At 38.3% G+C, this 23597-nt stretch overlaps 1 protein-coding gene across 1 annotated transcript; it reads left to right on the plus strand.

Annotated features, from left to right (window-relative positions):
• The first annotated feature begins 393 nt into the window (after positions 1–393).
• dgat1b (diacylglycerol O-acyltransferase 1b) lies at positions 394–23382 on the plus strand. The gene is made up of 17 exons (XM_053326765.1): positions 394–775; positions 2495–2582; positions 5972–6012; positions 6746–6831; positions 10886–10938; positions 11312–11417; positions 18419–18547; positions 19633–19698; positions 19816–19919; positions 20327–20365; positions 20572–20613; positions 20805–20849; positions 21389–21501; positions 21951–22016; positions 22452–22539; positions 22654–22716; positions 23102–23382. The coding sequence occupies exons 1-17, from the start codon at positions 528–530 to the stop codon at positions 23249–23251; spliced, it is 1527 nt and encodes a 508-aa protein (XP_053182740.1). The 5' UTR covers positions 394–527; the 3' UTR covers positions 23252–23382.
• The last annotated feature ends 215 nt before the right edge of the window (positions 23383–23597 follow it).

The following is a 23597-nucleotide window of genomic DNA, read 5'->3' on the forward strand; positions in this document are numbered from 1 at the left end:
CATATCTAATAAAATGGAGCCAGGTAATTTCTGGTATTTACGCTCCATCATTTAATGGATTAACAAAGTAGTTGCTGACTGATTTCCAGTCAATTAACTAATCAGTAATTGTTGCAGCTCTACTATTCTGTTTCATTCTAACCTGCTGCTGGTCTTCACCATGTACCCTATGAGCACACAGTCCCTGATTAAATGGCAGCCCACAGCCTAGATTTGCATGCATGGCTCCTCACATGTCGTCTTTGAATGAACTCCCTAGGGTGTGACTCACCTGTCGGTCACAGTGTACACAGTTCAGCAACAGTACACTGCTTTGCTTGATGTGGCGTCATGAATACACTCCCTCTGTAGTATCAACAGTGCGGAAACCTGAGCGCTGGGCGGACTGTCGAGCAACCAGTTCACTTCCCCTTTCATTCAGGCTACTATGCCTGTGTGACTATGTCAGGAGCAACAGGCGTGTTACTATCTAAAGTTGGCTGCTGAGGTGAACTTTGGGGTTTATATTCGTGTCTTTCCTCTCTGTTATGATGAGTGAGTCGGACGCAGCCGGGGCCTCCACTCGCAGGAGAAGGGCTACTCTGGCGTCGGCGGGGAGAGGCGTCAGCCTGCAGCCGGTGAACGGGAGGTCTGCGGCGGCGTGTCAGAGCTCAGTGACCGCTGACATAAATGGAGACGACGGCCAGAGAAAACGGGACCACTCTTTGGAGACAGTCCGGTCTAAATCAAAGAAGGAGAAAAAGAAACGCAGGAATGACATAAGTGAAAGACTCGGGTGAGTTTTAAAACTACCACAAGTTCCCTTTATGGAAGGTTTAGGGATGTTTGATGTGTCTACATAGGTGGCGTAAGCCTCACAAGCCGCACGTTATATTACATTTACATCAAGTTAGTATTATCTTGGTATAAAGCCAGTAGCCTATGGAAAGCTAGTTTGAATGAGCATGAGAGGGGTGAGCAACCATGCAGGGTCGTTTGGGGTCGTCCTGCGCAAGCCCGCTGATGGTCACCCATTCCTTCTCATTTTATTTTATACTTACTGCATGATAGAGTAAGCAAAACTTTAGTAAGCTTTAATCTGAGTTACATGGCTGGACCATAAATATATGTCTGTAATAAACTATGCCTTGTGGGCTGTTTCATTGTTCAGGGGCGTATCTAATGGGGTGGAGGGGTACACTAAAGTATGTAAGCTAATGGTGATACACCATCATTGGTATTTGGTTATTGTGTGGAGGCCAATAGAACACAACTCTGAAAAACGAGATCAATTTCAACTGTGAAAACTTCACAAAATAGCATAAACATTTTTTTCTTATAAAGTTGTGAAGTGGGAGCTGCCGCTGGTTCCTGATGTGTCTGCCCCCCATCTGTATTCTCATTTCATATTTTTGTTTTAGACGACATCCTCAGCATTACTTAACATTGAAACATATGACAAAACCAAAAAAAATGTCATAATCCGGTAAGTTTACATTATGAACACCACTTCCAATTACGAAATCATGTTTTGTCTGTGATTATGACATGGGGGAGCATAGGCTTTCTGTTGTAGTTGGTGTTAATGGTGTTCGGACATACACCAATTACTACATTACTTACTCCCACTGTTGTTTCTCTCTTTCTTTTTTAATAGAAATAAAACTAATTTAGTTCATTTTCAGCTCTCATATTTTTCAATAGAAAAGCTTTGCCCTTGTCTTTTTGAATGGGCAGAGCAGATTCTTGTATTTCAGGCTTTTCTCCACATTTCAGCACACATACAGTACTGGTCCACAGTGACAAATGCAGAGAGCACAGAAGTCTTAGATTGTATGTTTTTCAGTAACATAAATCCATACACACACACCCCAACAGGTCTCCACAACCAAACCAATTTAGCTCCTCCTACTACTCTATTTGAATTTCTGCTGTCACTACAGCATTTCTATTATGAGGCATAGACAATATTTTTGCTGGTCTGTAGGGCTGCAACTAATGATTATTATTTTATTATTATTATTATCGTTATTATTATTATTATTATTAATATTATTTCATTATTGATTAATCTGTTGATTATTTTCTTAATTGATCCATTTTTTTCTGTTCATAAAATGTCAAGAAATTGTGAAAAATGTCACTTTTTCCCAAAGCCCAAGATGTTGTCTTAAAATGTCTCATTTTGTCTACAACCCAAAGATGTTCAGTTTACTGTCATCAAAGACTAAAGAAACAATAAAATATTAACATCTGAGAATCTGCAATCAGAGAATTTGAGTGAACTCGGCGGGCACTCCCACAGCGTTTGGGAACAGAGACAGAGGCTGACTTTTACACATCTTTGAAGCCTAATTTCATATATTTGGTGATTTTTTTAATCATTCAAATTTGGCAGGGTGGTTAACAACACACTTTTCTGTGGTATGTCAAACTCAGAACACATATTTATTCTTACTTTACACAGACTTTAACTAATCTTGATTGTTGATACATCTGTTTTTCATCACTCAAGATGTCACAAGACACAGGAGTCCCTGCTGAGTTCGGCCAGTGGTTACAATAATTACAGAGGAATTCTCAACTGGTGTGTGGTGATGCTGGTAAGACCAATACATGCACACATACACAAAATACACACAATTCCAAGTCATTGGACAAAAAAGGACAAATTTGAAAACATGATTTGACTGTCCATCTACACAAAACATATTGTTGATACATGAAAACAGCTTTTGAAAGCAAAATTGGACAGATGTTTCTTTCCATTGTCAGCAGAGTTAAGAAGCCAAGTTAGTTCCACTTTAGACTCTTGTGTTTTGTGTTCCAATCATAGATATATTATAAGAGCCTGATCGGGTGCCGTCAGCTGATTCTTCCCAGTGGCCACTCACAGTATTGCAGAAAAAAATCCCACTGTGGCCCAAAAAGCATTTTGCCCATAGACAACCATTGTAAAAGAGACGTCTGTAAAACTATTGACAGGACACCTCCAACAGCAGACCAGGTCAATTATGACTCTCTCTATTATGAATTTTTGATCTATGGAAGTTTTATATGTGTAAAACCTTCCCAGAATGTAAAAATCGTAATTTACCGTAACCCTGTGATGTCATCACAATGTAAAGTCTATGGCCAGAGCGGGAACTCATGAGCAGGGCCAGTGGGGGAAACACTATCAACTTTTTTTAGCCTAGCAATTTTCATAGGACTGAATTGAAGCCATTTTTGGTCTGGTATACAGCTCTTATCATACAACTTGTTCTCAATACAACTGCAATCACACAGTATACAGCATGTTGTCCTTGATGTGTTTTTCTGTTGTCTAGCAGCCTCTGTATTTTTGCTTCTTCTTCTTCTATCTACAGATATTTAGAAGTACTCTACATTATAAATATTTTTGTCTCCACTTTGCATACAGCTATGAGAAGTAGTCCCCGCACAGATGCCCCATATACAGATGCAAACAGTCCACTCTAAACTCCTGTAGCAATTATGGATATTATAAGATATTATAAGATATGAAAAAGCTCTCGTAATCAGGGACACCACCTTCCTTGGAAGGAAATATTTAATTGGTTGTTTGATTAACCATTTAGTAAATCAATATATTTCTGAATCAGTCAAATATCTTAAGTTCATGGCTTTACGGTTCAATAGATCCCCTGTATCACTTCAATGAATAGACATACACAATTGATTGAGTTTTATGGATTTTATTAACTACTAAGTTTTACTGAGTTTTATCTTTAAAGAAAATTTGAATTACTCGATCTGACATCAACCCTTGATTAAAGCAATATTTGGATCCTACTTTATCTGGTCGGAGGGCCTCAGCTGTCTGTCCTTCAGAACCACGCGTAGGCACACCAAGTGGAAGATAGAAAAGAAAAGATGGACAAAGCAAAACCTGAAGCAAAGCAAAAGCCAAGCTGGTTTCAGATGGGTGCAGCTGTTTTTTCTCCCTGCGGAGGGCTTGCGTGTCAGCCAACCAGATTCATCACAGCTACTTTGAGGATCTAATTTCCAGCTTTTTACCGCAAAACTTTTCATCATCATCATTCATTCAGTATTTAATCCTGATTATAAAATGCATACTACAACCTATTAACACAGAACACAGGATGTATCATTCTGGCATTGATATCAAGCTGCTATTCATTAAAACCTGAAAAGGATTAATATGATCCAGCATTACACGTTATTCTACTTATTCCATAATAGATAATTGATTATCACCATAATGTAAACATAACATCGATGTAACAGTTTCTCACATTAAGTAAACATTCTCATATCAACCAAAGGAGACAGTATAATGACAGTTCCTGGTCCAATTTACTCATCTCAGGGTCAAAGGTGACTCTGACCAGATGATGTTATGAGCCGGACTGATGCTGTGTCCGCTACACTCCTATAAAACAAAAGTGTGAAATGCAAATTGAGTCAAAGTCTTTTTGACTGATTATTTGAATCATCAGTGTTTAGAGGTTGGCCCTAGTTGAAACATAAGATAAGTAAATACAGAGTCAGACACAGAACTGCAATTTCCCCTGCTTTAACTAAACATCCAGCCATTTGTTCAGGGTCTCTATCTCTTTAGGAAACAAACTGACAACACTTGTTTGCACAGAAAAACAGCATTTTTAAACATATTACTTCTCAAGACTGATATAATTTTCATGAACACTACCAGGTCCCTTCTTTATGTGTCTTTGTGCATTCTTTTGTTCTACATCAAATGTTTTTATAAGATTAGTTATTACAACTATGGAAATAATGTAATCAGTTTCTTAAGCTTTTTAAGCTTAAATTATTGCACTCTTTAATACAAGTTTAGAGATAATGTGTTGGTTAAACACTGTAATCCATGTGTAAGTAACACTTGTGTTATTTATGCGTGAAAACTGAAAACAAATCATCACTTGTGTAACATTATTGGTTTAATTCAAATTGTGTCCAGTTGGTTTTCATCATCTCTTTTGCATCACAGACTCGACTATAAAACAGAAGGAGACTGTGGACACTAAACTGATAATCCACTGGTGTGGACTGATACAATCGTATAAATCAAAATGAAATGAAAGAAGAAGAATTAGTCTAGATTGGTCTATAAATACCTGTTTGTTCTCAAGCATACTCACTGGGTCTGATTCTGTGTCAAATCTGGTTTCTTGCCATCTTAAACACACTGTAAAAAATGTAAGTCTTAGCATGATGTTTTATCTGAAATATCAACCTTATTCTAACATAGTTTGAATTAAATATGTTACAGTATAGGTAGATGTCTTCTATGAGTTCAGATAAAATACTGATAAACCTGAAATCCCAAAACCCTGTTGTTGTTGTTAAATGTCAGTTTTCTCAAAAATACCAAAATGATGTGCAAGTGTAGTAAAATATATGATTTTATGTCATGTGATTGACAAGTTTATGCCAAGCTCAACACCTTTTGCAGAAGTTCCTCCTCCATATTTGGGTGAGACTACAGAATATGAGAGAGTAAGAGAGGAGATGAGGCTAGCAAAGCCTGCTTTCTGCTAATCCAGGCTTTGAACACAGATCGTTGTGTTCATCGCAAGAGGTTTTCCTTCATTCACACTGAACTTCTTCCCCATCCCCAGGCATAGAGCCTTTGTGTCTAGTAATGAGATATTACAATCCATTTAGAGAGGAGGAGAGTGAAGAGGAGAGATAAAAAAGGGGATGATGAGAGGGGCAGGATGAAAGTATTGAGGAGAAGAAGGAGATGGGGAAAAGGGAGAGGAGGGAAAGTGAGGAAAAAGGGGAAAGAAGAAAGAAAGAAAAGTATAGAGGAGGAGAGAGGAAAGTGGAGAGGTGATATGAAGGGATGCGTTTATTCAATTAAGAAGAAAGAAGTGACAAAGCAAATGATAAGAGAAGCATAAAAAGGGAGAGATGAGTAGGGAGTATTATTGTGCAACAAACTGAAAGACATTCTGATAAATATCTGTAACACTTTTTATTACAGGTACTGAGTAATGCTCGCCTCTTCTTAGAAAACCTGTTAAGGTGAGTAAGTTTGGAGTCTTTTGATAAGCATGTTATGTTTTTTTCCCATTATTACGTTTTATTTCAGGAAGCCTCCTGTATGTTTAAAATATAACTAACAGAGAGGACCAGATCCACAAAAATGTCACACTTCCTTCCTAGTACAAGAGTGCTTTTACTAATCCTTAATCTTTATTGCTTTTATTTTTGACAATAGATTTGTTTTTGACATTTTGTCTTGTCATGGCAGGAAAAGGCAAAGGTGTAATTAATACAACAATAACCAACAGCCAGTTACAGACCTTTCACAGCATGTCAAAGCAAGAACAACACAGGTGCCATTAACAATATTAATGATAGCTGAATCGCATTCAGCTTTTTCAAATTCATAACCCTGGTACAACACATGATGGTTCACCAGAATGGCTTCCTTGGACACTTGAAAGGAACTGAGCCATTGTTAATGTTATCAGTGCTGTGCTTTTCCTGCTATGAGAAGTCTTAAGGTCTGCAGTTAAAAAGCTCTATAGTGTAGCTGAGTCACTGTCACAGCTTTCTGGGACACTTAATGCAACTGAGCATTTGTTTATCTTTTTAGTCATACCTGTGCTCTTCCTGTTACGACATGTCAAACTGCCTGCAGTGATAATATGCATTTTTGAAGTGCATTTATCTAGCTAGTCTCGTATGACTCGTCCATCCTTCATTTTTTATTTCACTTTTTAATCAGTCCTTTTTTTGTTTTGTTTGCCAGGTATGGCATTTTGGTGGATCCTATTCAAGTGGTTTCCTTGTTTGTGAAGGACCCCTATAGCTGGCCGGCGACATGCTTGGTTATTGGTAGGTAAACATTTGGGGCAACATTTCAGTGAGGCAAAACTTGAAGTCATCTGCTAGGACACAGACAGTCACATGATTAAGTAGCATAACTCTTGTGGTGTAGAGTTGCTCTGCCAATAAACCGACTACAGAGATAAACGACAAACTGGGATCAACATCTGTGTAAAACACCAAGCCGACATAGAGGGCAAACCGACACAGACACCAACGTGGAGCTGACGCTGTTGAGTTACACGTCACGCCTCTGAATCTGGAACGGCCAGCATGCTAAGTAAAAGCGACATTATGCCTGCTTTGGTTGGTTTAGTATTAAAAAAAGAAAAAGAGGCTTAACAGCAGATCTTCTTTGCAGCTATAATGCAGAATCTCTGTATAAAAGAGCATTTAGATAACTGGATGAATTCACTGAACTTCTTCTAAAGCAGTGAACATGTTTGTAGGTTTTGTTTGTAGTTTAATACTTGATTTGCCTCATGTCAATCTATTCCTTGTTTAAGGACCCACACAGGCATATGCTATATTCAAAGTTTTTTCAATATTTATTTTTATGCTACATCACAGTACATGTCTGCAGTGGTGCAGCTCACACTGTCTCTAGAGGGGCAGTCACCTGCCCTATATACTGATATACTGCACACTGGTACTGTACTGCAGCGAGAGGAAGCGACAGAAAGAGAGAGAGGGAGAAGTGAGTGGAGGAAAAGGAGAGAAGCTGTGTTGGGAAAGTAGTAAATGGAAGACAACATGAAGTGATTGGTTAGAGAGAGGGCAAGAATACAGGGATAAGAAGAACAGAGAAGTAGAGAGCTGCTCTGAAGTGCTGCATTGACAAAGGGCAAGAGAAGAATAGAGAGGGGGAGGGAGAGATGGATGGAGTTAAGGTAAATGACTGCACTAACGATGGTGAGAATGGGAGTCTGTTTACAGTAGCATGGGCAGTAAAGCAGCACATTTCCAGAGGGCATTCATTACTTGTTAGAGTCACTGCAGCAACTTACTCACACAAATGCCCCAAAAAGTGAGAAGTCTACATTTTGTGATAGCCAAGTGGGTGAAGTTTGGAAAACAAGACTAGATAGTTTTTCATTCAGGCAACTGGCCAATGAGTGACCAAAATGAAATGAAATTTACACTGATGTCAGGTATTTCATTACAAGTCAGCACAAGTCTGTTGCTTCCAAAATATCTCCTAAAAGGTACCACGTAGATACCTGATGAAAGCTTTTGAAACCGGTGGTAAATTGTGCTGTTTGTTCCAATTTGATGCACATACAGACTTAGTAGCCACTGTTTATTGAAGATGCACAACAGGCTTGTTTCCAAAAGAGATTCAGATGGTTGAGTGTTGATCTGTGACAAAGGACAACCCTCTCCTTAGTTTGTCCACTTGTCCTGGGAAACCAGATGTGGACCACTGTCATCAGTTTCATGTGGTTTGGTTGCTATTTGACAACTATATTATTAGTATGTTTCAATAAACTAAAATAAAAATATGCACCACCCATATCTTACTTTGGTAAAAAATGTCATTCATATTCCTATTGCAGAAATTGAGGTAAACTTTTTTTTTCTTTTACTTTTGGACCTTCTCAAAAAATTATTATTATTATTACAAAATCTGTGAAAAACGTGGTGAAGTGAGGTCTACTTTATATCACACCAAATGCAAATGAAGACATACTAAATAAAATGTTCACTCACACTTTTCACAGTTTTTACGTGTGCACAATTAGCTTAAATACTGTGTTTCTGTAGTTGTCATCACATGAAAAAGAGTTTTGCCTGCAAGGCATTTGTTTCTTCTTGAAACCGTCTTGTGCCTTCATAGCAGTAAGTTTACCACAAAGTCCAAATCAAGTGTGTGACTTAAATATTGAATGAGCTTGGTATGGCAATGCTGATGGATAGCTGCAATCAAAATGTCTTGCAGTATACACATTTGTTCACTCCAAATTAGATGGAATCACATGTTAATGACCTGATTAGGGTCTTAAAATGGAACAATTGCTGCAATTATGTGCCATCAGTGTGGCCCTGCCTAGTCTAGTCGAGATAATGAGCAATCCTCATAGCAGCACTTCCTTTAAGTTCATTCTGCTGTGAGTTAACCTGCAGTAAGAAATTGACGTTTCTGCTCGATAGCATGGTCAAAATGTAGCCTGAATCTCTCCACACAGAATCAGACAGAAACATTGTTTTTGGTCCTGCTTTTTAAAATGTGAATATTATAGTAGTTAAAAAGTAAGTGTGTAAGATTGAGTGACATTCATAAGTTTAATTAGTGTATAATCCCATGAAACTGAATTGTTGTGTTTTTGTTACCTTAGAATGAACCACTTATATCTACGTAGGGAGTGGGTACACGGAGCCCACCATATTGCGCTGCCATATTTCTACAACAGCTCAGAAAGGACAAACTAAACACCGGTTCCAGAGAAGGCTTTTCACAGCCATTGTAGGTTCTCTTACATGTTTGGAAGGGGAGGGCTTTTCATTTGGCTGCAGTTCATGCTAGAGGCCACTAAATATGACACACTGGTCCTTTAAATGAAAAGCGAGTCTTATTTTTATTTTCTGGCCGTCATTCGCTACAGCACCTCCTTGAGTATGAGGCTTATAAGATGTTCTGAAGAGATACTTTATGATTAAGAAATGAACTAAATGTTTGCACAGTTGATTTCCATGTATTTAATATGCACATTTTACACACTAGTGACACAAGTGTTAAATACCAGTTAATATAAAACAAGCTCTTTGCGGGAAACCAAATTAGCAACAGTGAAATATGTTTTGTGTATGCACATTCATGTATCTAGCAGTTGGTGTGTGCTGTGCAACACATATGCTCAGTGCTGCCTCATTTCTTTCATCAGGTGTTGCTGTTTAATTATGTGAGAGTCTGTGACTGTCTGTTTGTGTGTGTGAGAGCAGGGACTTGTTAAAAAGGCAGGAGAAAAGCTTAAATCACTTATGTATTCAACTTGAGACTAAACAGTGTAAAACTTTAAAAAAACTAAAATATTGGTTCCATTATAAAGTTAATGATTTCAAGAAAATTGAATCCTGCCACATTTTCAATTCCTAACTTCTGCTTAGCACAAATACAGCCTATTACCACCATATTTTCACATAAGAAGCTTGTTGATCCAGTTTGGTTAGAGTCATGTTTTCACTTTAGCTGAATGATCATGTGTTCCTCTGTATGTTTACTTTGGGTTGAAGGCTGAAGAAGTCTTTAAGGTAAGGCAAGGCAAGGCAGTTTTATTTATGTAGCCCATTTCATACACAATGGCAACTCAATGTGCTTTACATAAAACAGAAAAACATGCAATTTGAGAAACATTAAAACATACAATTAACCCCCCCACACACACACACACACACACACACACACACAAAAACAAAGTACAGAAAAATAGAAAGAGAGAAATAAAATGCTAGAATAGAGCATTAAATATAAGATTGCAGCATAAAATAATGATTTGCTTTAAAATCATTAAAAGGACATAGAGTGCAAATGAAAGATTAAAATGTAAAGTGCTTTAAAAGAGCTCAATCATAAGCACAGGAGAAGAGAAATGTTTTTAACCTGGATTTAAAAATGTTCACAGTTGGGGCTGATTTCAGTTCTGCTGGTAGGTTGTTTAAGAACTCTGAATTTTGTCTAATCTGCTTGAAATGAGGGAAAACATTGATAAGTTTGGACAGACAAGGTCTTCACTCAACAGTGACGACAACATACTGTATTACTGTCAGTATACTGTAGTTGTCAGGAAGTTGATAAGTGACTTTCACAATGCAATGTCTGTTTATTCCTGACTCATTTCCTCCCAGGAATGTAACCAGTTAACTCTGATCTTTAATTTCATGACTTGTAGGAGAAAAACTTGCATTTACATTTATAAATAAGGGAAAATGAAAGATATGTTTGTACGTAGTCCTGCATGTTCATACTGTCACCATGAAGGGATCCTTAAGAAGTGGGCTTGTAAGGAAAAATAAAGTTGTAACATGGACTCTTTAAGAGGAACTGACATGAATCTCTCATCCACAGTGTGCAATGTGTTCATTCTGGTGGCTCTTTATACAGAACGGCAATTGTCAATGGTGAGTGGAGAAACCCTACTTGCAATTAAACATCAGAGCACTTTTGATGTTATTCAACTGTTGAATCCAGAGCATCTGCCAGTGTTTCAGTAAAAATGAGAAATTGGTTTGCACATTCAATTATGAATATGGAATATCACAAGCCTTTAAAAACTTTACTAGGCCACCGTAACTCAGAATGTTGTTATGCTGTATTGTATCTGCTCAAACACACAGTAAACAAGTGCTTAAAATATGAATGTTTAGCTGCTGTGTTTTAGAATAAGCTTAACAACAAATGAATAGCAAGATTTAAAGAATTTGCAACCAATATAATGACAGTTAGTTGTGTGCTGGTGGTTGATAATATCTTGATGTTTCTCACTCTTTTCAGGGTTCATTCAGTGAATTCGTGGGTTTTCTGGTCCATTGCATCAACATGGCAATCATGCTAACATTCCCTGCTGCAGTGGTCCTAATAGTCCCCTCTGTGACCCCAGGTAAAATGTTAAAAATACTACCTCTGCAGGCTTGCAATTTACTACTAACAACTGTGCATAACAGAGACAAATGGTTGACTAAGATATTAAGATGCTAAACTACTCTGTTCATTTATACTTTACAATGTAGCCATGTGTATAGAACAGAAAATGTCATTGTAATAAAGATTAAGAGGACATTCATATCATTGCCCTTCAGAGAAACAGTCGACCAGTTTGATAGTGCACTAAAAGACATCTTTTATACCCAGTCATAATTGGAGTCTGTTAGTGGTAATGGACCAGTTGGTCATGACTGGATTATATCCAGCTGGCTCTGAGGAGAGGAGATGAGAGGAGAGAAGAAAAGAGAGGGGAGGGGAGGAGACAAAGAAGAGAAGAGTACAGAGGGGAGGAAGGGGGAGAGACGGGAGGTGAAAAGGGAGAGAAGAGGGGAGGAGAAGAGAGGACAGAGTAGAAAAGGAGAGCAAAAAAAAGAACAGAAGAAAAGGGAAGGAAAGGGAGGAGAAAGAGTATGGGAGAAGAGAGGAGAGGAATGGCGAGTGAAATAGGGAGAGAGAAGAGGGGAGGGGAAAGGAGAAGAGAGGACATAGGAGGAGAGGAAAGGGGAGAGGGGAGGAAAAGGGGAGAGAGGAGAGGAGAAGAGGGGTGATGCCAAAGTGGGTGTGGTTTGCATTGCAGGGTCATCCAGGGGTCGCTGTCTTCTATCTTCATCATGCTGCCTGACAGAAACTATGGCTGCCCTCCACAAACCATACAATTCATGCTTGTGCATATGTTTTTGGTTAAAAAAAGTTTTTAACATTCAACATGAAATTCTACCGGCTTGTCAATGGAGCACATTTCTCATTTTGGGGAACTAAGGTAGTCATCCAACTTCCAGTATTACCCGAGGCCTCCATCGCAGTAACTCCCAGTCTTTTGTGCTAGTGACCCTTTAATACACCATGTCAAGCTATACCTACTTGTGACCCCTCATTACTGGATGAATCATCTTGTGACCACTTATATTCCTCTTACAGCCCCACGTGTGACCCGACCCTTAGGTTGGGAAGCAATGCTCTTGCACAGTTTTACACTCTTCTCTTGTGTCCTTAACCATAATGAACTTGAACATGTAAATTATTTGATGATAAGGTCTCATTTGTCACTTAACCCACAAACTTTCTGCAGTAGGAGTGTTTCACACCATTAACATAATGCATTTAGCTCAGATTTTTTGGCATAGCCTCTGTCCTTTATTCTGTGCTTTAGCGGGGACATTCATCACATTATGAGACAGATAGTGAGTTTCTAGTGTAAGCAGTGTTAATTTGGTTGTCCTCTTGAATTTATTAGGCTTTTAAATGTTGACTTGGCCTAGAGACTCATTGTTATAAAGTCCAGTCATTATAAAAGGTTTAATGTATTGCATCTAATTCTTTCTCTTTGTTCTTTTCACATTGTTAGCCCCTCTCTTCCTCCTCCTCCTCTCCTCTTCCTCTCCTCTGCTCTCATCTGTTCTCTCACTGGGAGGTGAAGGAGTAGAGGAGTCAGTCCATCTGTCTGTCTGTTCTCCTCTCAGCGCTGCTGTTCACACAGGAAGGGCAATGACAGAGGGCAGGTGTGTGTGTGTGTGTCTGTGTGTGTGTGTGTGTGTGTGTGTGTGTGTGTGTGTGTGTGTGTGTGTGTGTGTGTGTGTGTGTGTGTGAGAGAATGGAGCTATTACATTAACTGGATTCTTCTTATGCAACCAGTATTCAATCAGCGTACATAAAGCACAGTGCAAGAATCTGACCTCAAACCTAATTTCAAATCTTATTTGATTTCTTTTGAGGAACACTGTAGCGATGAGGGGAAACTGTTCTCTACTTTCTGCTTTCTCTGCTGCTATTATTTCATTATTTCCCACTGCGTTTGATGTCCTTTAATTTGTATAAGTCTGCTACAAGCGATTTTTGGGATTACATTAAAAAAATAGAAATAACTATCTATATCTAATTCTATGCACATCTCAATATAAACTATTCAGGACATTTAAGATATATTTTAGGAAATGAAAATATACATATTTTGTAAGATTAATAAATCATCATGATCCAGGCATACAACTCAATGAGTATTTAATGTAGCTTAAAATAATAACAATTCCTGTTTGAAAATCTTAACTGATAGTAAAACTTTTAATTAGTCACACAAACGGGATGTTACAGTGAAGTCCTGCATACGTTGTATGTTTGACAAGCAGGTGCACAGCTGTTGAACAGTCTGCTACCTTTCTTGATGTGAGTTATATAAGACTGGGGCAAGCAGGAACACTCACACTAGCACACTTTGAGGACAGTTCCTGCCTTTATCACATAAAATAATGCTTGCTACTGCAGGTATCCGATGCACCTGATGACACACACACACCCACACACAGAGTAGCATGTGTAATATGTGAGATCATATTGGGAAAGGACTCTAAAGAAAGTAAAATGCACATGCTTGCTCAGATGGAGGCAGTCATATCGCTCTCACTGTAATTAATCAGAAAAATATACATTTGTTTGCACAGCACTATAATACAATCAGGTGCAGCAGGTTAAACACAGTGTCCAAGTTCACATCATAGAGTCAAACGTACATTTTTGAAAGCAACTGACTGGCATCTAAGGTACAGCTATCATGTTACCTGGTTCAGCCTGACCTGATATTCATGCTGTGGAACTTGTTTGAACTTGAACTTTTATGTCTTTATTGTAAGCACGTTCATTTTAATCTATGAATCATTGCAGTTATTGTTCTTGCCATTGTAGACTGTTGACAAAACACAAAAACAAATAGCATGCAGTCAACAGAGCTAACTTTTTTTTTTTTAAATAATTGAAAGTAGGTGTTTGTGAGTTCACAGTCAAATTTATGATTGTAGGGGGTGATGTCTAGCACCACTGGCATTTTCTTTTTTTTACCACTTACAGTAAGCTCCTCTGCTGTGCGTGTGTGTTTTCTTCTATGATCACTGTCTGCAGTGGCTGTCTAGGAGCAACATTAAGCCAGAGAGACAGATGGTTAATGGATAAGATCTGCTGGGGTTTTGATGCCAGGTGTGCTGACCTCCACCTCACCCTTGTTGGCACAACTGGCAGTTTTTATTTGTGTGTCTCAGTGTGCCTGTGCAAGTGTATGAGTGTGTTAGTAAATGTTGGTGTGTGTCTTCCTCTCTGTTCTGCATGATCCTTTTGTATGAAGCATATGGTGACTATTGATAAAAGCTTTGGTAGGTAAACTGCTCATTTGGCCTGTAGACACAACATGGTGACTATATAATTATAGTGTAAAAGTTAGATTGCTCTCATACTTTGCATTGATATCATTTATTTCATTAGGCTTGTTTAACTGTTCAAGATCAAATGACAGCTTCTCATTTTCTTTATCCCTTCCTTTTTCACTCTCTCTGTTTCTCTCCTGCTATCTTCAATTCTCAATCTCACACTCTTTCTTCTGCTCATTTGCCCCCCTTCTTAACATCATCACGCTTTTGTTGTCTTCACTCAATTTTTCTCATTTCTTGAGGATGTATTTAAAATGTGTAAAACTTTTATGTTTTGTAAGAAATTGTTCAAAAATAATGTATTGAATAAGTACAAAAGTACAATCTTAACTTTTGTGTTAATGGACTTTACATTGTTCAGTGGAATAATATTATCTTTGTTTAAAGATTTTTCAAGTTATTTATTGACTTATTTTCATTAATGCTGCAGTTATCTTACTTAGCATTGTGAGCATGAGCATTAATTGGCAAATACAATAAAGTATTTGGTGTCTTGGTAAATATTGGAGGATAGGCAATAATTAGCTTTGGCTGGTTGGTTTTTCTTCATGTGGTGCAGACTGAAATAAATCTTGACGATGATGCATACCAACTTCCAACTTAGTCATCCAACTTCCAGTATTACCCGAGGCCTCCATCGCAGTAACTCCCAGTCTTTTGTGCTAGTGACCCTTTAATACACCATGTCAAGCTATACCTACTTGTGACCCCTCATTACTGGATGAATCATCTTGTGACCACTTATATTCCTCTTACAGCCCCACGTGTGACCCGACCCTTAGGTTGGGAAGCAATGCTCTTGCACAGTTTTACACTCTTCTCTTGTGTCCTTAACCATAATGAACTTGAACATGTAAATTATTTGATGATAAGGTCTCATTTGTCACTTAACCCACAAACTTTCTGCAGTAGGAGTGTTTCACACCATTAACATAATGCATTTAGCTCAGATTTTTTGGCATAGCCTCTGTCCTTTATTCTGTGCTTTAGCGGGGACATTCATCACATTATGAGACAGATAGTGAGTTTCTAGTGTAAGCAGTGTTAATTTGGTTGTCCTCTTGAATTTATTAGGCTTTTAAATGTTGACTTGGCCTAGAGACTCATTGTTATAAAGTCCAGTCATTATAAAAGGTTTAATGTATTGCATCTAATTCTTTCTCTTTGTTCTTTTCACATTGTTAGCCCCTCTCTTCCTCCTCCTCCTCTCCTCTTCCTCTCCTCTGCTCTCATCTGTTCTCTCACTGGGAGGTGAAGGAGTAGAGGAGTCAGTCCATCTGTCTGTCTGTTCTCCTCTCAGCGCTGCTGTTCACACAGGAAGGGCAATGACAGAGGGCAGGTGTGTGTGTGTGTGTCTGTGTGTGTGTGTGTGTGTGTGTGTGTGTGTGTGTGTGTGTGTGTGTGTGTGTGTGTGTGTGTGTGTGAGAGAATGGAGCTATTACATTAACTGGATTCTTCTTATGCAACCAGTATTCAATCAGCGTACATAAAGCACAGTGCAAGAATCTGACCTCAAACCTAATTTCAAATCTTATTTGATTTCTTTTGAGGAACACTGTAGCGATGAGGGGAAACTGTTCTCTACTTTCTGCTTTCTCTGCTGCTATTATTTCATTATTTCCCACTGCGTTTGATGTCCTTTAATTTGTATAAGTCTGCTACAAGCGATTTTTGGGATTACATTAAAAAAATAGAAATAACTATCTATATCTAATTCTATGCACATCTCAATATAAACTATTCAGGACATTTAAGATATATTTTAGGAAATGAAAATATACATATTTTGTAAGATTAATAAATCATCATGATCCAGGCATACAACTCAATGAGTATTTAATGTAGCTTAAAATAATAACAATTCCTGTTTGAAAATCTTAACTGATAGTAAAACTTTTAATTAGTCACACAAACGGGATGTTACAGTGAAGTCCTGCATACGTTGTATGTTTGACAAGCAGGTGCACAGCTGTTGAACAGTCTGCTACCTTTCTTGATGTGAGTTATATAAGACTGGGGCAAGCAGGAACACTCACACTAGCACACTTTGAGGACAGTTCCTGCCTTTATCACATAAAATAATGCTTGCTACTGCAGGTATCCGATGCACCTGATGACACACACACACCCACACACAGAGTAGCATGTGTAATATGTGAGATCATATTGGGAAAGGACTCTAAAGAAAGTAAAATGCACATGCTTGCTCAGATGGAGGCAGTCATATCGCTCTCACTGTAATTAATCAGAAAAATATACATTTGTTTGCACAGCACTATAATACAATCAGGTGCAGCAGGTTAAACACAGTGTCCAAGTTCACATCATAGAGTCAAACGTACATTTTTGAAAGCAACTGACTGGCATCTAAGGTACAGCTATCATGTTACCTGGTTCAGCCTGACCTGATATTCATGCTGTGGAACTTGTTTGAACTTGAACTTTTATGTCTTTATTGTAAGCACGTTCATTTTAATCTATGAATCATTGCAGTTATTGTTCTTGCCATTGTAGACTGTTGACAAAACACAAAAACAAATAGCATGCAGTCAACAGAGCTAACTTTTTTTTTTTTAAATAATTGAAAGTAGGTGTTTGTGAGTTCACAGTCAAATTTATGATTGTAGGGGGTGATGTCTAGCACCACTGGCATTTTCTTTTTTTTACCACTTACAGTAAGCTCCTCTGCTGTGCGTGTGTGTTTTCTTCTATGATCACTGTCTGCAGTGGCTGTCTAGGAGCAACATTAAGCCAGAGAGACAGATGGTTAATGGATAAGATCTGCTGGGGTTTTGATGCCAGGTGTGCTGACCTCCACCTCACCCTTGTTGGCACAACTGGCAGTTTTTATTTGTGTGTCTCAGTGTGCCTGTGCAAGTGTATGAGTGTGTTAGTAAATGTTGGTGTGTGTCTTCCTCTCTGTTCTGCATGATCCTTTTGTATGAAGCATATGGTGACTATTGATAAAAGCTTTGGTAGGTAAACTGCTCATTTGGCCTGTAGACACAACATGGTGACTATATAATTATAGTGTAAAAGTTAGATTGCTCTCATACTTTGCATTGATATCATTTATTTCATTAGGCTTGTTTAACTGTTCAAGATCAAATGACAGCTTCTCATTTTCTTTATCCCTTCCTTTTTCACTCTCTCTGTTTCTCTCCTGCTATCTTCAATTCTCAATCTCACACTCTTTCTTCTGCTCATTTGCCCCCCTTCTTAACATCATCACGCTTTTGTTGTCTTCACTCAATTTTTCTCATTTCTTGAGGATGTATTTAAAATGTGTAAAACTTTTATGTTTTGTAAGAAATTGTTCAAAAATAATGTATTGAATAAGTACAAAAGTACAATCTTAACTTTTGTGTTAATGGACTTTACATTGTTCAGTGGAATAATATTATCTTTGTTTAAAGATTTTTCAAGTTATTTATTGACTTATTTTCATTAATGCTGCAGTTATCTTACTTAGCATTGTGAGCATGAGCATTAATTGGCAAATACAATAAAGTATTTGGTGTCTTGGTAAATATTGGAGGATAGGCAATAATTAGCTTTGGCTGGTTGGTTTTTCTTCATGTGGTGCAGACTGAAATAAATCTTGACGATGATGCATACCATTTGTACACCAGTTGCTAACATGGCCTGTTATTATAGCGTTATCCTCATCACGGTGTTAACTGTCATCGTTCTCCCTCTCCACCAGTTGGCGGTGCGTTTGCACTTGGTACTTACACTATCCTGTTCCTAAAGCTCTACTCCTATAAGGATGTCAACAAGTGGTGTAGAGAACTAAGCACTGCCAAGGCCAAGAAACTGTCCAGGTCACTGTCATGTAAGTTACACACACACACACACACACACACACACACACACACACACACACACACACACACACACACACACACACACACACACACACACACACACACACACACACACACACACACACACACACACACACACACACACAACTCAACTGTTTGATTGAGTGTGTGGACAGGTGTCTTTTATATAGGTAACGAGTTCAAATAGGTGCAGTTAATACAGGTAATGAGTGGAGAACAGGAGGGCTTCTTAAAGAAAAACTAACAGGTCTGTGAGAGCCAAAATTCTTACTGGTTGGTAGGTGATCAAATACTTATGTCATGCAATAAAATGCAAATTAATTATTTAAAAATCATACAATGTGATTTTCTGGATTTTTGTCTTAGATTCCGTCTCTCACAGTTGAAGTGTACCTATGATAAAAATGACAGACCTCTACATGCTTTGTAAGTGGGAAAACCTGCAAAATCAGCCGTGTATCAAATACTTGTTTTCCCCACTGTGTATATATTTATAGATGAGCAGGGACATTATACAGACCTGTTACAGTTATTTGTAAGACGTCTGTAACATCTCTTTGAAAATGATTGAGTTTCTTTCTAGATGGTCTGTCAGTGTGTGCACATGTTGTTGTAGTGACATCTAATGGCAGACATGTTTTACTGCAGATATTAGATACAAAAAATGGACAGTTCAACATAAGGTAACCACTACAATACTCTTTTGACTCCTGTGACTATGAAACAAACAATGCTTTGTGTTTGGTCCGTTTACTGTCTATTTGTCAAGTGTGTTTTAATAAAGATGGAATGCATAGTGGAGGACAGGAACTCAGTCTACATTTTTAATTGTAAAAGAACAAAGAAAATACAACAAACTGTCCAAAATAAACACACACAAAAAAACTACACATCTTGACACGTGTGCCCACCCACCCCACGCCCTCCCCTAATATGTCAAAGGTTGCGGTGGAAAGTGATTAAGATAAAGATAACAGATAAAGAGTTGTTTACTCTCTATTTGAATTTCATGAGTACAATAAAACATATTATGCAGTATAACTTGTCTGCATGTTTGAATTTTTTCCTACAGGTCCCTCAGCACAGCACTTCAGTGACAACCGTAAGGTGTGTTATCCTGGTAACCTCACCATCAGAGGTACTCAGACACATCTTTGTAGTATTCATATGAACTGAAATTCATCATGTTTTCACCACTACCTCGGGAGTTTCACTGATTAATTCTGTCAAATCTATCCCCCCTCACTCTCTGTAGACATATACTACTTTGCCTTTGCTCCAACTCTGTGCTATGAGCTCAACTTTCCTCGCTCCCCTAAGATTCGCATGAGCTTCCTGCTGAGGAGGCTGTTCGAGATGGTGAGGAAATATCAGCCAGTGAATTCTGCCTTTACTGTAGTTGTGTGGTCAGCACAGACACAGGAGGGACCTTTTTTTTTTGAGACTGTACTCAAAGTGCACCAACACTGCCGTTGAGAGGTTAGAATTCACTATCCATGGTGGTGAAAAGGAAGATTAATTCATTTCTTCATCAGTCATAAGGTTTTGGTAACATTTTACACATCTGGTGACATGGTTCAGAGTCCAATAGGGCAAACAACATGATCTGTAGGATATGTAAACCATATGACACATAACTCTTTGTAGATAACGTCTCTCTGTTATCTACAGCAATGCACTTCCCATATTCTCTGTTGACCTTTGGTAATAATGACAATTCATCACTGTGAAATAATGCCACTCACTCTCTTTTTCTTTGTCCCTAGCTGTTCTTCATCCAGATGTTAGTTGGTCTTACTCAACAGGTAAATCAAAACTGTTGTATACAGTACATCAAAATTTAATTTCCATCAATACAGTAACGTAACTCAAATCTCATTATAGGGGATAAGTTTGTGATTGAAATATTGTAACATGTAGCAATGACAACAATTCCCTTTTAAAAGATGATGCCATGTAAAATGTATGTCTTAAAAGCAACTGAACAGTTTTTTTATTTTCTTGCCATCAGTGGATGATTCCCATCATTCAAAGCTCCATGAAACCACTTGAGGTGAGGACAGCAGAATGACAGAGAAGCTTGAGCTGCACAAACCAACATGGTGTCATGTTGTTTTCAAAGTCAAGGAGCTGCTAGCATTGTTTGTTAATCTACAAGTCATTCTCCTCTCCTCTCCTCTCCTCTCCTCTCCTCTCCTCTCCCCTCCCCTCTCCTCTCCCCTCCCCTCTCCTCTCCTCTCCTAGGACATGGATCTGTCCAGGATGACTGAGAGACTCTTGAGATTAGCTGTGAGTGTAAACCCAACATACAACATTATAAGAACCATTTACTAATATGTATTGCCTTTAGTTGATGAGAAGAACATTAAAGGATTAAACAGCAAAACATGGAGTAAGACATGAAGAGCCACAACAGTAGTGTCAGTAATAAGAACAAACAAATGCCACAAGGATGAATTTGACCTCTTTCGATAGTGTTTTGGACTTAAAATATTGTTCATATTCATTTCCAGTGATCATTTCTCACTGTTATAGCAAATACATGTTATCAATCACCTCTTTGACTTAGCATTAAACCTATGATTAGTTTTAATTTTTCAAGTTGGTTACACAACGGCTACACATACGACAGCATTTACTGAACCATAGTTTGCGTATTGCCGTGTATATCTTGGCACTATGTTGATAGTGTGGGTTGGAAGCAAGTTGCTTCAGGCTTTTGCTTGTACTTAGTTTTGGCATTGCTACCTGTTTTTCTTTTGCAACAGTCATATATCCTATTCCTGTTTATGTGGATCTTTTTTTCGTTAACATTTCTTCTTATCCAGGTTCCCAACCACTTGTTGTGGTTGATGTTTTTCTACTGGTTCTTCCACTCATCTCTGAACTTCTCAGCTGAGCTGCTGCGCTTTGGAGACAGGCAGTTCTACAATGACTGGTGGTGCGTACCTGTATGTGGTTGTGTCTGTGTTGTTTATGAATTTTATGAGGTGTGATGGAGTGTGGTGAAGGACTGTCTGGGTTTGTGCAGCTTGGAGATGGTTGATGCCTGGATGTGCATACACACTTGTAAATGGACATTTGAGAACTGTACAGGTCTGTAGCACATGTGAAGCAGTACTTTTTCAGTACTTTGGAAAACAGATAGATGGGTAAAGTCATAGATGACAAGTCAAGCTATATAGATGCATGTATGTGGGATTGGATGACTTGTGTATTGCACTTTTATTTGCTGATATTAGTCTGTTAATATAGGATAATTACTTTGGGATAATTACTAATTCTATTTTCCTGCATGTCAGTAAAGGTTTTAGACCTTTTTCGTGCTCATCAATATTAATGAAAGTGCCTTAGATCCCTTATTTAGACCCTGTAATGCTCTTCGTTCAGGAACTCTGAGACTGTGACATATTTCTGGCAGAACTGGAACATCCCTGTTCACAAGTGGTGTCTACGGTGAGTTATTCGCACACTAACGCACTGAGACGGAGCAATGAAATTCATAGAAGTGAACACAGGGAGACAGACTTAACAAGGCACAGTGATGTATTTGGGAAACCAATTCATCTGACTGTGAAAGTAAGTGTTAGTAATAAATACAGTGCCTGCCTGCAGCAAGATCCAGATACACTAACACGGCAGCAGAAGTAAATGCAGTCAGGTTATATCGAACAAGACAAAGGAAATGAAAGGTCATTTAAATGCTTTAAAGCCTCACAGCATGGAGAGTTACATGCAAGACATTTCAACATACAGTATTACACATTAATAAACTAAATACATAATTACAGTTTAGTGTATTTGACTCTCTGCAGTATGTATGTATGTCCATCACTCCTTCTATCTATGCATCCACACATTTCATTATCTGTTCTTCTATCTGTCTTATAGTCACTTTTACAAGCCGCTGCTGAGGAGTGGATTTAGTAAAATGGTCAGCCAATCAGCAGTTTTCTTCTTGTCTGCCTTTTTCCATGAGGTAAGACCACTCTCTCTCTGCTTATGTGAACACTGTAGTAAATTCTGTACGTTGAACTTCATACATTTTCAGTTGAAGTGATTTAACACTTTTCTGTCTATCTGTTGCCCTCAGTACCTGGTTAGTGTTCCTCTGAGGATGTTCAGACTGTGGGCCTTTATGGGCATGATGGCTCAGGTAACTCATGCATATAACGATTTTTTGTTTTGTGTATGGGTAGTGTGGCACAAATAGTTCATCTGTATATAAAGACAAGTGGATTATGTTCCTTTTGACTCCTATGGGACATTTTAAAAGCTGTTCTCAGTATTTGGCTTTGGCCTGAGTATTGTTTACTTAATTAATTACCTCATTAGGATAGGAGGGCATATTTGATGTATCATGTTTTTTGGGGGTGGGGGTTTGCAGAAAAATAAGTGCATCTTATTCTTTGCTGACTTTGTGTTATTCACTGTAATGTGCTGAGTCACACAATAAATACATACACAGAACATTTCAGACTGTTATTAGTTTTTCAAAACATAATCACTTTCTATGTTTACCTATTTTATTTGCTCATCAGCTTCCATTAGCCTGGTTAGTAAGCCGCTTCCTGCGTGGTAACTACGGCAACGCAGCTGTGTGGATGTCAATCATCATTGGCCAGCCATTCGCAGTCCTGATGTACGTCCATGATTACTACGTCCTGCACAACAGACAGGAGGTTGACTGATGCTTCTTCTATCAGCGTCTCATACATACAGACAGTGTCTATATGGCAGGAGGTATAAATCAGCCTTAAGCTTCATCCTGATTATAAAAATGTTTAGATTAGATGGAAATTTCAGAAAAGATACACACTTTTGTAATTTAGTATCAAGTGGTATATAGTAGTATTGCATTGTATTACTCAGGTGATTTTTTTGAAATATTGGAAAAACCTTAGATGGTCAGTTTTAGCTGAAATGGTAGTTGAATGGATCATTTATCTAATTGCATTTTTTACTGCAAAAACAGCAGCATGCAGTTTTCTATGGTTGTTCATGGAGGCTTTGCTTCTCTTCAGCTGTTTGTGGACA

This window comes from Scomber japonicus, chromosome 10 (genome assembly GCF_027409825.1).
Source record: "Scomber japonicus isolate fScoJap1 chromosome 10, fScoJap1.pri, whole genome shotgun sequence".
Lineage (NCBI taxonomy): Eukaryota > Metazoa > Chordata > Actinopteri > Scombriformes > Scombridae > Scomber > Scomber japonicus.